General features: G+C 40.4%; 1 protein-coding gene across 1 annotated transcript; it reads right to left on the bottom strand.

Annotated features, from left to right (window-relative positions):
• Positions 1 to 6,161: 6,161 nt before the first annotated feature.
• Positions 6,162 to 14,302, bottom strand: LOC133913849 (ubiquitin carboxyl-terminal hydrolase 6-like). The gene is made up of 18 exons (XM_062357133.1): positions 14,160 to 14,302; positions 12,175 to 12,320; positions 12,041 to 12,076; positions 11,839 to 11,946; positions 10,971 to 11,071; positions 10,759 to 10,885; positions 9,799 to 9,858; positions 9,652 to 9,716; positions 9,403 to 9,456; positions 8,811 to 8,919; positions 7,845 to 7,933; positions 7,695 to 7,764; positions 7,433 to 7,513; positions 7,274 to 7,348; positions 7,066 to 7,114; positions 6,723 to 6,842; positions 6,558 to 6,632; positions 6,162 to 6,477 (listed from the first exon to the last, which is right to left on the bottom strand). The coding sequence occupies exons 1-18, from the start codon at positions 14,167 to 14,169 to the stop codon at positions 6,416 to 6,418; spliced, it is 1,437 nt and encodes a 478-aa protein (XP_062213117.1). The 5' UTR covers positions 14,170 to 14,302; the 3' UTR covers positions 6,162 to 6,415.
• Positions 14,303 to 14,661: the final 359 nt, after the last annotated feature.

Here is a 14,661-nt window from a genome sequence, read left to right as displayed (position 1 = left end):
TCATACCGCACAGTTCTTACATCAGGAACATAAATAATACACAAATAGTAACATAAAGTTCTTACATCAATAATATAAACAATACACAGCTAAATATTGAAACACGTAATTCCTAAGTAGCATATCCCTCATGATCTGCCCCAATCTCGTAAAATACTTGTCCTCCACGGATACCTCTCCCACGTCGAGTATCGGTGGATGGTCCTGTCTAGAATCGTAGCGGTTGGACTGTGGGCAAGTATTTGCCTTATGACCAAACTCATCACACTCACTGCACTTCCTCACAAGCCCGCCAACTTTAGCTTCATCCATATCATTGCAAATACAGCTAGTATGCGGCCGACCACCTTTCCATAGTCATGTCTAAGCAACATCAAAGGAGGCAGCATATCGGTATATGTCTATCATAAACTATGAAGTCACCTTGCGCATTAAACCCATGGAACTCCCCTGTCCAGATATGCACCACATTTTCCTTCAAGTAAAATGGTGACACATATAGTGAGGTTCCCACACCAACTTATGATAATGCCACCAACACATGAGAATAGGGGACATGTAAATGCTTCAGTTTGTTGTAGGTGCATTCATACCATCCATTCAAAACTTGTCCTAGGTTCACCTCATAAGTAACAATTCTGGTATTGCTCCCAACTCCTCCTTTTAATTTCAGGGTTACCTTGAAGTGGTGCTCATAAATACACCCATACTATGAATCATGTGTTCTACTGCCTTCTCGTTCTTCTTTTGTAAGTGTTTCATCATTCAGCTGGCATACGGTGTATGCATTGTTGCACAGTGAATAACAGCAGTAACATGCCTCTTTTGGTAGTACCCAATAATGTCATACAATATGCCCTCAACGATTGCAACAAGAGTGAGTCCACGCAGTCCTCTGATGACCCAATTGTATACCTCTGCTATGTTCGTAGTCATGACGCCATACCTTACAATTATAGCAACAAATGTAAAACATATTTGTTCAAAAAACACATTTTTGATGAAGAGGTAGCCCAGGAGACGAACCTAGCACCTCCACTGTTGTAGAGCAAGGACCACTTCTCATTTGGCTCAGCCTCAATCCAGTGCGAGAAACATTTGATGCTTCTTGCTGCCCTTCTTCTCACATTAGGAGGGTCAACACCTTCTCCAAGAGGTGGCAGCACCTATTGTACAGTGTCACCGTAGGTAGGCGGCTTCTTACTTCTCTCCTGCACGTGCGTCCGTGTGCTCTTATTCAATTCCTTCTACAAAGCATCAAACTTGGGACTTTGTTTCTGACTGCATAGCCTCTTTAACATGTCCATCAATACCTTGCTCTTGAATTGCTTGTAGAAATTTTCTCCCATGTGATGAATGCACCACCTGTTCTGTAGGTCAGGTCATGGGAACGGCTCACTTTAATTCTCTTACAGTGTCTTTATAGCAGATAATATCCCAACATGACAGTCATGTATGATGCAAACCAGAGCTAACTCAACATGCTCTCACCCTCCACAAAAGTAAATGCCATAGGAAGTATCTGGTTATTCGCATCAACTTCAATTGCAGCGAGAATTTGACCTTTGTACATTCCAGTCAAGAATGTATCATCCACACAAAGTAAAGAATGACAATCCTGGAAGGACTGAATATACTGACCCAAAGAAAAGAAAGCACATTAGAAAATCCTAGGCTGGTTTTCATCGATCTCAGTTTCCTTGAAAGCAGTGTATGTTCCAATGTTTCTTTCCTTCAGAATATCAAGCACATGAGGTATGTTGCAATAAAAAGCCTCATAGGTGCCCCACCGCTTCTCTAAGGCTTTCTGCTTCGCACGTCAAGTCTTTTGATATGTAATCTCATATTTGAACTATTGTAGTATTGCTCGTTGAATGAACGAGCATTCCATGTCCTGCTTCTGAATAATCTCTATAAACAATTCATTTGCAACTAGTGCAACAGTGAGGTTATGGTGCTTTCGACCTATGTTTTGCAGCGTACAGCACTGTTGAACCACTTTAGAGTTTACCCAATGGGTTGAATGCTTCGGCTTGTATGCATGAACATAGAAGCTGCATCCAACAGTTTTGCACTTGACATTGTACTTTTCTGGGCTTGAGGCAGCAACACATATCTCTCTATGTGATGTCACTGCCCAACATATCACTGCATCCTTCATTTCAAACCAATTAGGGAAGACCTGATTGAGGTGAACCATACTTGAACCATACTCCCAAGTTGAATCATGGTTCTTCATAACTTGCATCCTCGCATTGGCAGGCATGTTCCGTTGATATGGGATGACAGTATTAAATGACTCATCATCATCATCATCATCATCATCATCCCCTATATTTTAAAAATTGCAACAAAGATTCCTCCTCATGTACTACGTTACGGTCTACATTCTCAAACTCAACAACAATTTCTTCAATTTTCTCACCTTCGTCAACCTGACCCTCAACATCTCCCACTTGCCTATGCACAACAACTTTTGCTTCAGTCGTTTGTCGTTGCTCAACTTCCTCCCTCGACATTGCGTGCCCTCACTTATCCTTTTTCTTCTACCGGTGTCGCTGCACTGCTACTGTCATACAATTCTCTTTGACATGGCTACACCAGCATATTGTACTCAGCCCCACACCGCCTACACATTCCAACTAAGTTCAACCACTTATTTGTCGATACACCAGCTTTAACACCCAAAAAAATAGATCTAAAGTATGAGTCCACGTGTATTGTACTGTAACAGAATAAATATCAAGGTCCAACTGAAAATATTGGGTAAACTACATTATCATCTCGTTCAACCTTATACCCTCAGGTTTTGGATGCTCAAGGATAGTAAACAAAAAATTACTCAAATCAATACCACATGGTTCCAGATTTGACCATTTTTATATAAAACTCTAAGACATAGGGTTTGACATAACTGCAACATAAAAAAAATATCAAAATGAATTATCAACTTATTTTCCTGTTAATTACAAATAAATTTCTTTAAAACATAATTTTTATACCATAATCAAATATTCGTAACCTAAAATGTAACCACCAATTAATGTTTCTATTTTGTATTCTTACATACATAATGAACCAGCATAACCTAAATCCTTTTTTCTAATATCTAATTAAAGCTTACATAGATGTATAACAAGAGACTACTAAAATTACCTAAATCTAAAACAATATTACAAAGAAAACAAATAAATTTTACTTACAAAATGTTTACTCTAAAGCTTATAGCGTTTTATAGATATGTGATATGAAATAATTTACAACAAACTAAAAAAAATTCTTAAACTAAATCATAAATTATATCGACTAAGATTATATCATTACAAATATTTAAAAATACATAATTCAATATGTATACCTAGAACAAATATTGCAAATTAAATTGTACACCTATATGATAACAGAATTGAACCTATAACTTCTTTCTCTACACATTTATCCTAAAATAAATATTGCATCTTACATAGATCTAAATTATTTTTTATATAAATTATTTCTACATACATCTAAACCAACATATATTTCTACATACATCTAAAACAACATATATTTCTACATACATCTAAATTTGTTCCCTACTCATTTACCCTAATATAAATTATTTCTACATACATATAAAAATAACTTATATTTCTACATACATCCAAATCTAACAAATATCGTACTAAAATTACATAACCTAAAAAAACTAACAGAACATGCTAAAAAAATTAGCTCCTTCTCCCTCCTTCCTTCTGCTTCCTCTCCCTCCTCCTCCTTCCTCCTTCTCTGTCCTCTCCTTGCTCTTTCTTCCTTCTCTTCTTCCCTCTTCTTTCCTCTTCTCCCTCTTGTGGGCGTGGGCTTCGCTGAATGCTCCTGGTCCTCCTTGGGTGTGACGGACAGGCAAAGTAAGTGAGCGCTCATGGGCGTACAATTTTCACACCACCGTCCAGGCAAAATTGTAATTTTCGCATAATGGTCTAGCAAAAATTGGCAATTTTCACACAATGGTCTAACGAAAATATTTTCACATAACCAAACTGCAAAATTAGAATTTTCACTGGACCATTGTGTGAAAAATTTGTTTTCGCACTTTCAAACATAAAAAATATTTTCTATATTTAAATAAGCAAAAATTCAATTTTTCACGGATTGGAAGGACAAAAACTAGAAAACCTAGTTTTCGTACATTTATTGTGTGAAAACTAGATTTTGCTAAATGAATGTGCAACAGTGTGTTATTTTTTAAATTTTTTGAATTCATGCAGTGTTTTTGAAATTACCATATAAAAAAGTGTATTAAAAATCCACATTTTCCCCATTCCCCTCGCTCTCCCTCCTACTGTCCGTCTCTCCTCTGCAAGAGCCTACAGGGTTCTCACCGTCAGCATGCACCATGCCGCCGAAAGCATCTGTACTCACCGCACCGAAGGTGGAGAGCGAGGTGGGCAGCAGACGACTGGCCTGAGCAGCAACGACCAGCCGACCTGGCCGGCCTTCCTCGTGCCGCTGGAGGGCAACTCTGAATGTGGTTTCTTAACTGGCACGTGAGGTTAACACTAGTCTCTAATTCTGATGGATGCAGCACCAAGGTTATCATGGCGTCGCCATAACGACAATATGGCAGCGTGGCGGTATTTTGGGCCTCGCCACGGCGACGCCACGACGCCGGCGTCTATGGCGTCTGCCATATCGGCATGGCGTCGCTGTGGCGCTGATATGGCATCGTGTGGTGTCCATTTTTTGTGTGGCGGGCGCCATACTGGCTAGGCGGAGGGGATTGGAAGGGGAGGAGAGATCGAGTGGGTTTGAGAGGGAGGCGGACTTCCATACTTTTTCCTCGCCGCCGCTGCCGAGATCGCGCGTCATCCGCCGTCTCCGAGACCGCGTGCTGTCCGTGCTCCTCGCCACCCTCAGATTCGTCCGCCTGCCCGTCTCCATCGGCCCGCCTGGAAGTCCGCCGCCCTGCCTGGAAGTCCGTCGACCCGCTTGGAAGCCGTCGACCTGCCCGTCTCCGCCGCCCCCGCCTGGAAGCCGTCGGCCTGCCCCTCTCCGCCGCCCCGGCTTGGAAGTCCGTCGACGCCCCTCTGCTCCAGCTGCCCTCCGCCACCCCTGCATCCGGTTGGTCGCTGCTCTCTCTCCTCTCACTTCTCTCTGCTGTGTGCTGACTGCTGATGTGCACTGTACATGTGTGCTGATGTGCTCTGTACATGTGCTCTCTCCTCTCACTTCTCACTTGCACTTGCACTGCTGGTAGCTGATCAGTGATAACACATTGCACTAGCAGAAGTGTTGAAGTAGATATGTCAGCACTTGCACTTGCACTTTGCACTTTGCACTTTGCACTTGGCACTTGCAGAAGTAGATAAGTTTGCTCTAGCTCTTGTACTCTTGCTGCTCTAGTACACGTGTGGGATGACCGGATGACTGGGATCTTGCTGCTTCTGTAGTGTTGGCTTGCTGCTCTAGTACATGTGTGGGATGCCTTGCTCAAGTGTTGGCTTTGCATCTTGCTCGCTGGGAAGCTAATATTCATTTGAAGCATGATATCCTGTTAGTGTTAGCACTTAGCAGTGGCACATATCCAGTATAGCACAATGGCTTTGCATCTTGCTCTAGTACATGTGTCATGTGTGGGATGTTTTGACTTTTCAGCTAGATTTTTAAGAGCTTTGTTGCACAAACTCAATCCTGTTATGGTGCATTTCCTTGAGGGTTTGGTGCGGAGAACGTGGATGCTTCTAACATCTCGATGAGTTTGTATTGGATAACTTTTGAGAGATGAGAGACTTGAAACTTTAAAAGATGAGAGAGTTTTATGTCTTTTATGCTACATTTATATTTTCTAATATCCTAGACTATAACTGTCGAGCTACATTTACATTGTCATTTGCTAATATCCTAGACTATAATATGTGTATTCACCACGTGTGTATGACATCACCACGCCACGCGCTACGTCGCTGTAAAGTTGTGAAGGTGGTGGGTCGCCACACCTCGCCACGCCGCCGTATCAACCATGTGCAGCACTGATATTGGAACAAAATTAAGGGGTACCATCTCTACAACACTACTGGGAAAAGGCATCGATGGTCACAGATCGTACAGCAAATATGCGCTGGGCAGAGCGTGCTTAGGATGAACCACGTAAATTTTTGCTGCAACGCAATCAGATCCACTGATAAGGTAAAACTTTTTGTTGAATTTATTTGTTCTATATTTTCATAAGTAATGTAAAACGTTCTAGTTTTGACTTCTAAAAATACATATTTTTGATAAGTAATACCAACGACGAAGCAGCAGCAGAGAAGCAAATTCGACACTAGACACTTTTCCAACTGGAAAATTCATTAATACAGTCACTCATGCAGCACAAAAACAAGCAAAGGCAATCGCGACATGAGAAATGCAGAACCAATTCGGCCAAGAGACCTCTCTAACTCTTTGATTCAGCTACACGAGCTTTGTACAGGCAGATATATGCCATGTGCCAGTCGCCTGTTTAGACAAACAATAGTCAAGTGCTAAAAAGAAAGATTCATAACATATTTAATTTGATGTGTAAGGATGCCGCTCACCTCCACCAGATAGTTTCAAAATGTCTTCCTCCTTGCGTATGTTTGGGTTGTCATCGTCAAACTCGATCCATTTTCCTGAAAGGGCAAAATGAACTCTTTAAAATCTTAATAGTAAAGTGAAACAGTTGATTCTAGTAACTGAGCTGTAAGACTAGTCGGCCTGACCGTCATCTTGCTTAACCCAGCCAACATAGTGGCCAGAGTCTGCACTCCTTCCCTTGTGTGTCAAGACAGCAATCAAATCATAAACGCCAGTTAACTGTTTCTTTGGTACAGAAGAATCGGCTGCATTTAACACATGAGCAAAATAGGTTTAGAGCTAATTAGACAACACTAACACTGACCCTGATCATTCCAGGCAGAGGGTGAAACTTTTTGCAGCTTTTAAACATATGATCACAAGTAATAAAGTTTGATAATAAAGGAAACAAGCACCGCTATCATTACATGTGAAGATTAGATATGCATGTGCTAGCTTACTAAACGAGGACAGAAGCAAATAACTTGCCTTTGTCAATGTCCATGCTGGATGGTTCTGCAGCGCTACTTGATGACCCCTGAATGAAATGCATTAATTGCATTAACATGGATAGAAGTGCCAAAAACGAGTGTGAATGCTTATAGATTGTAGCATGTAACATAGAATTGATCCATTTGTTTCTCCATAGCTCTTAGCCCATGAATTAATGATACCATGGGTAGCAGAAAACCATTACCTCATTTTCTTTTGAGCTGCTAGCTTTCCCCTGTGCTTTCAATCCAAACTTTGCATTTTCTGCATCTCTCAGCATCTGCACATGCAAATTGAGCACCCCAAATCAATAGTGCAGCAATAAGGCTGGCAACTCAAAGCTGAACAGTAGAAAGAGAGATACCTGTCGAGGAGCTTGGAGTTTCTGTTTCAGTTCATCTGAGCAAAATTCATAAACATCCAGTTCCAGAGGGTAATCCACTTTCTGGCAGTAAAAGAATTACAACAAAGAATTTTTTTTATCGAAACACAGCTAAATATCTCCAACACCACAGTACTATGGAGAAAAAGATCACCAAGATTCCTTGCAAAACCCAGTTGTAATATTCATGAAAGCATTTGTAGACTGTAGTTAAAGGAGAAGGGAGCAAAAGAAACTAACATACTCGTAAAATCTTTGCCTTTTGGTTTGATTCCCTTTTCCAAAAGAAACGAACGAATTGCACAGTCAAGTACCTAAAGGAAGGAGTCTATATATAAATACATTTCTGTATAAGCGAGAATATAAAAAAATTGCAAAGATTTTATGTTCTTGCCTAGGCAGTTGATTTATTCTTGACTCTCTAGTATAAATTGCAGTGCGACCCAGTGCAGGTGAAACTTTCTCAAGTTCTGTCTTCAAGCCCTGTACACAGAAAACATGAATGAATGACATCGATCATCTTATGAAAATTCTGGAGGACATCTGCAGACATTAATATAACAGGATATGCCAAGCAATATTCCATTTCATTTAGTCTTTCCCCTCATAACCAACACAGAAGAGACAAGCGTAGGACAAAAATGCAAAAGCACAACTTTTCCAGTGCATCAATAACACTCTTTTTGATCAAACAGAAAAATGGTAGTCTTGGGTGTATTTGAATGGGCAGGATGTTTCGTCAATTTTTAGGAAAGAAAGGGAGGGAAGCGGATGCTAGTTCCAGTTTTTTTGGGCAGAAACCAGCCTTTGATTGTCTAACCTTGGTTTTGCAAACTTGAAGTTTGAGATATATACTAGAAGCAACTTGTTATAGAACTTGAGATTCAAAATGGGAGGTTTAGTGGGGCAAACAGATGGGGGAAAGAAAGAAGTTCAAATCACCAGTTTCTAGTTTTCTGTGAAAACTAGCCATAGGATTCTTGAATTCTAGTCGGGCTAATACAGGAATGCTCCAAAATATAGATAAAATTTTGATTTATCTTGTAGTTTTCATCTCTGATATCTTCAAATTTGACCCTATGTAAATTGCTCCATCTCCTTGCTCTACTCAATATACAACTATAGTTAACTGGCTCATAATACCTAGAAGGACATATGCTATGAACATAATGAACATCATTAACTTGGAACGACTTGATGAGCTGAGATTTTTATAGCAGCACTGCCCTAGTAGATTAAAGGTGAAATCCACCACAAGGTATGCAGCCAGGCCAAGAGATTTCAATCCATATAACAGCACTAGCAATGAGCAATTTGATGTAAAAAAGACAAATAAAAAATTCAACGAAATTTAACTTACATGCTTAAGTCCTTCATGAAGGTGGTTCACATCTTGAGATATATGACACTTCAGGGAATAAACTGACTCCGTCTCCAAACTCTCCTCACCACTTTCTGCACAGTGGACCCTGGAAGTAAAAGCATTCAGCAAACAGCGCAAGTGCACTGGGTCATGTTCATCCTTGTTATAATAAATACATATTTCTTAAGATATGCATATCTAACACCTGTCATTATGAAAAAATAGCAAATGGTTATCCTTAAAACAGAATATAAAACACTCAAACAACATTTTATAGACGACAAAGCACTGAAAAGATCGTAATAGGCTTCATGGCTACTCTTGTGTCTGTAGAGAAGTAGTGACTAGGGGACTGTAGATTTATATCATTTACCGCTCTGGATATGCGTAGAGAGATCCTAGTTGTTTTGAAGTGTTTGCTGTATTGAAGTGGCAATAAGATAAGGGCCAGTTACAAACAGAAAACAAAACATAGTTATAAGCTGGAACCATCTGCTTGCTGTACAAGACAAGTGTATACACAGTGTAGCAAACTACCAATTAGCACACAAATGCACACACAGAGGGGGGGGGGGGGGGGCGAGAGAACCTGCTCACGAGGTCTATCCCAAAAAGTTTCTTCATCGGAAGAGCTGCAGATTCACTATCGAAAAAGAATAGGTAAATAGTATTAAACGGAGTAGCCAAACATTGCCATAAAAAGACAGGGTGCTCCACTCCACTTTGTAGCATACAAAAAAATGTCACGAAAATAAAATAAATAGTGTGATAACATGGCAGTGTCAAGACCTAACAGTAGAAAGGGAGATGTGCCATTAGTTGAAACAGGTCAGGTTACCTTGATTCTGACATAAGAGTTTGAGAAAGTGTATACACCAGCTGTGTCCAGCATTCTTCTGCATCCTGTATTTTTGTATAAAGTACATCATTGCATAAATCCCACAGTAGATTACTTAACTCATAATCATAGGTGGTTAGAAGGTACCTGTTGCATGTAGACATTATTATGCTGCTGGGCAAATTGTGGATATTTTTTACGCAGTGTCTGCTCAATATCAGGAGAAAAAAAAAGAACTGTTAGGTATATATGACCTTAGAATGCTACAAAACAACTGAATTTTCGGCTATGAACTCATCAATACATCATCTATCTGCATACATTATATTGGATGTAAAACTAAATCAATGAAGGACCTAGTCTTGGAACCGCATAACACTATAGTTTTTACTTAGCTCAATTAACTTACAAATGTTGAAACACATGTTCAACACCCAAATTTCAGTGTCCTGTGACCCCACAGGAGCACCCCAAAATCGTTCATTCAACTAAAGTAGATCACAGAATCCAATAAAGTAGGACTTCGTAAAACATGCAATACCTCATTGAATCCGCTCAAATCATGACAATCTGAACTGAGTAAAAAATTCCACTCCAACATATATTTTTTAACTATAAAAACAGAAGAAAAAAATAGTGTACTGAAAAAACATGTTGGTTATTATGTGGCTCTTTCATTTCATATAGAAAGATGACAATTTAAAAATATACTGAAACAGTAAACTGTTATTCCCTCCATTTTCAAATATCAGTAGTTGTTAGAATTTTTATTATCTTCAACAAGTAGCTGTAAGGATTTTCATGATCTTCAATAGAGGGTCTAACCAGTGACCATCTTCTTTTATTAGTAATAAAGTATAACATGTAATATTGTGAATCTATTTTCATCACAAATCTAACAGCGTGTCCTTAGCCTAGATAGTTTTACATATATTAATTGCCAAACTTCAAACCTTTAACTAAGCAATTCAAATAGAGCATTTCCTGCTTCTTACATGCAAAATTTCAAGGACAGAACAGTAACAGAATGAGCTCTTCTACTCCAGAACTTAGAGAAGATAAACTTTACTAGTTTGGAATGCAATGACTCAAAGATGGTAAGCTGACCTGCAAGAAGTTTAGAGGTGCAACAGGCCGGACACTTTGATCAAGCTCACCAAAGGTATTACGAGTTGCAAGAGTCAAATTGTGAGACGCTTGGTCAATGCCATTACCTCTTATAGTATCAGAATAACTGGGCAGGTAAAAAAGAATGATATCAAACACCAAATAAGAAGCCTATTCAAAATTGATACTTCCAGGGATTTTTTTGGTGGAACCTCAGTAGTGCCGACTTCAGCTCTGGAACAGAGTGCAGACATTGCAATGTGGAATTCATGTAACATGTATTCCCCAGGTTATAAAGACCAGCACTGTGCCCCTAACAATCAGAAGGGCAAACTCATTTCAGAAAAGATAGATAACACTGGAGTACATATCAGAAAATATAAACTAGTAGCGAAAAAAGAAAGAAAAAAAAAACACCCTACTGACGCTAACGTTAGCAGTGACATGGTCTGATTTCAATGTAATCAGCTAACCACGCAAGAAAAGGCAATATATACAAATTATTTATACGAAATTGTAATCAGAATGAGCTCACTAGTGTTCATAGTTCCTACTCTCAGATGTCAGTTAGATTATTTTCTGATTACTGTGTTGTGCTGTGCTGCGCTGCGCAGTGAATCTAGTGAGTTACATATCCAAAAAAGATGCTTCCAACTAACAACTGCACCCAAAATTAGAAATAAATAAGCATTTTTAAAACACAAGCTCAATGCCAAACAGAGCCTAAATAGCCGAAGTGGCTAGTTAAAGAACAAGTATTCAAGTTTCCCTCGCCCAATGCCATTGGAAAGCCAAAAGCATATGCTCCCATTTCATGTACATGAGTACATCTCCAAAGATGATAATCTACAGAATTCAGGTATCCCATCTATCGAACACCCGAAGTTGTAATGACAAATGTGCACTGAAAGTATGCTGTTATGACACATATGACCAAATTAGCTATGACTAGCAAGCTAACAATTCCATTGTTTAAGGATATGGCAATCATGAACCCACAAGGTAAAGATTAAAAAGTAGTAATTCATAAAATAATAATATGAAATGTGGAAATGCAGAAAATGAGATCATTGTCCATACCAGTGCGATCACTTGTTCTTCTTCTGGTAGATCCTCAACAAACACTGGACCTTTCTCTGGAGCTTTCACAATTTCATCAGCTGTACCGATCATCATCAATTTTTGACCCTACAGAGTGCATTTTGAATTCAGTTGTAATTTGGAAACATTTGTGACTTGATATAATAAATTATGAGCATAGAAAATAAGTTAAGCATCTCACATCTTTCACCCCCGAAGTAGACCAATCTGCATCATCCTGTATTATGCATAGAGAACATGTTGTCCAGTTGTTACAACGTATACGTGCCCAATGGGTACCAGCTGACTCTATAAGCACTCAAGCAGATAGTTTACCTTCAATATTCCACCCTTCACCATAATTTTTTGGCGTTCAGGTGGTACACCAGTTAGTGTGTACAGCTGACTCTTGAAAACAATTGGCGGCTGGCTAGTGTCAATCTCTATGCCTGGAAAGACCTCCTTCTGCCATTTCACGCTTACTGAAAATAATTCCGAAAGCATTAGTTACAGTATGAGAGCAAGTATGTTTGTGCACGCACGCAGCTAATATTATGCATTAGACAATACCACCAAAGTCGGATGTTAAAGGGACACTTATTTCCAATAGTTAGATAAAGAAGGAGCGAACTACCTTCCCTTTATAACTTATACAATATAATAAGAGAACATGTAATTTCAACAGGAAGTTTCATACAAAATGCTTTATTAAGCTCTGTGGCAAAACAAGAAGCTACCAGAAAATGCCAAAAATCCACCAGAATAATTCATATAGCGTGATCCAGATCACAATATACTAAAGGATGCCTAAATAAAATTAAAAAAGAACAAGGAATTCTTATGGATAGATGCAACTACCAGAACAAAATTGTACACGAAAGTTCATGTGTCTCAAGTGAATAAAGAACTTCAGTTTGCAGGAGTGAATGCAAATGACTTGACTGGCTTTCATTTTTTTTCTATTATAAATCAATAATGAAACACGTAATTGCGTGGATAGGTGGAGTATTATATACCCCAAACACAAACAATCCAAAACCACAAAATGAAGACATCAGACTCAGTACGAATCTTACGTTCACACAACTTATCATGTAGAATTTATCATTAATCATCAAGCTCCAGCAATAGCCCTAAGCACATGTGGTGTCGTGTTATTGAAGTGTGCACAAGGTCCAGTTGGTTGCTTTTGGTGAGTAGCGAAAAATCCATGACATCAAAGAGACAATGCATTTAGCGTGATGCCTAAATTGGAAAGAAGGCATTGACGTACACCTATGAGTCTACAACTGAACGCAGCCCTCACCCACATCCACAGCCCCATGCTTCATAGCCTAAACAACACGATGCCACAGGGTGTCACATCACTTCTACCTAATTATCTGTCACGGAGACTGAGGTTTAGGCACAGGACAGGACGCTAGTGCAACCATATGCAGATAGCAAAGGCAAACGTGGCACGCACCCTCCGTGAGCCAAATCTAAACAAAGAGCATATAGTAGAAAGCAATAGTGCTTCCAAGGCTTTGACTTTATTCATTCAATGCTGAAAGATATGATTCTAGAACGCGGTTGATAGGTAGAGCATGTTCCACACAAACGATAAAAACTGAAAGCTGCAAAATTTGTTGGTGTTTCTACAATATCACATCAAGTCAGCAATAGCTCACTGCCCCAGTCCTTCATAGTGCGCTATTTGGTTTGCTGGTTTTTGGATACAGACCAGAAACCGTTGTCGTAAGAGATGCGGCACATTTAACACAAGACTAGAACAGGAAGAAGCCACAAACATGAGGGACTAAGGGCGTACAACTTTGCGCAGCCCTAGCTGACATTCAACCCTCTCAATGCGTCGTGGCTCGAACAACACCGCGCCACAGAGGACACGACACATACAACTATTCGGCTCAGGTCTGGGGCTTCTAAAGACATTAGAACACGCATCTACAAGCAGGTAAGGCAAATGCGGCAAGGGAGAGCCTAGAGCGCCGTGAAGTGACTCCGCGAGCCTGGATTCAGGCGTCCAGAACAAAACCCTATGTTCCCGAGCGAAACCTCCCCGGAACCACGCCAAACCCAAGCAACCAGCGGCGCTCCGGCGCCACCACCGCAATCCGATCCCCAAATTTCTCCTCCGCCGAGAGGCAGATCGCATCCAGTAGAAACGAGCATCCTCTCCACGTCCGAACACGGGACATGAAAAGGGAAAAAAACGCCTCCTATTCGAGCGTGAATCCGCCGAGACGGGGCCGACGAGATCGATCTCGAGGTGAGTCGAGACGAGGGTTTGGAGGAGGGAGAGGAGGGGGAGGAAAGCTCACCGGTCAGCATGGCTGCGAATCCGCGGAGCGGCGATGAGGAAACGGAGAGGTTAGTTTTACTTGCAGGAGGGGAGGAACGGAGGCAACAGAGCGCAAGCAGAAGCAGAGCGCACGGGGCGACCGATGTTTATACGATTTCTTTTTCTCGGCCACGCCGCACCCGGGCGGCCGGGCCTCTGCTGTGTAGGCCCATTGAAGAGGCCCCCTAAAGAGTGGCCCATTGAAGAGGCCCCCTAAAGAGTGGCCCATTGAAGAGCTCCTGCCATCAATGACTGTTAGAGAACAAGTCGTGGCTAGAAAGAAATACTAGTAGCTCATGGATTTTATTTAATCTTTTACATCTTAGAGGTGTAGACTTATGTATACCTTGGTAGAAATAGAGTGAATGCAGAATTTGCTGGAATAAAAAATCTACTAACATCGAAGTCGACTATTGACAAATACTTGTGACAAGTAGGTTGCCAGGGCAAATCATCACCGATGCAAGCAATGGAGGTACCTA

Source organism: Phragmites australis, chromosome 1, assembly GCF_958298935.1.
Source record: "Phragmites australis chromosome 1, lpPhrAust1.1, whole genome shotgun sequence".
In the NCBI taxonomy this organism is placed as follows: Eukaryota; Viridiplantae; Streptophyta; class Magnoliopsida; order Poales; family Poaceae; genus Phragmites; species Phragmites australis.
This window is presented reverse-complemented; position numbering and strand designations above follow the sequence as displayed.

Bases quoted from the DNA above. Each gene is read 5' to 3' on its own strand.
- LOC133913849 (XM_062357133.1), bottom strand. The intron at 9,457-9,651 runs GTAACCTGACCT...CTTTTTCGATAG, and splicing joins ACTCTTATGTCAGAATCAAG to TGAATCTGCAGCTCTTCCGA. The intron at 7,514-7,694 runs GTATGTTAGTTT...TTTTACTGCCAG, and splicing joins AAAAGGCAAAGATTTTACGA to AAAGTGGATTACCCTCTGGA.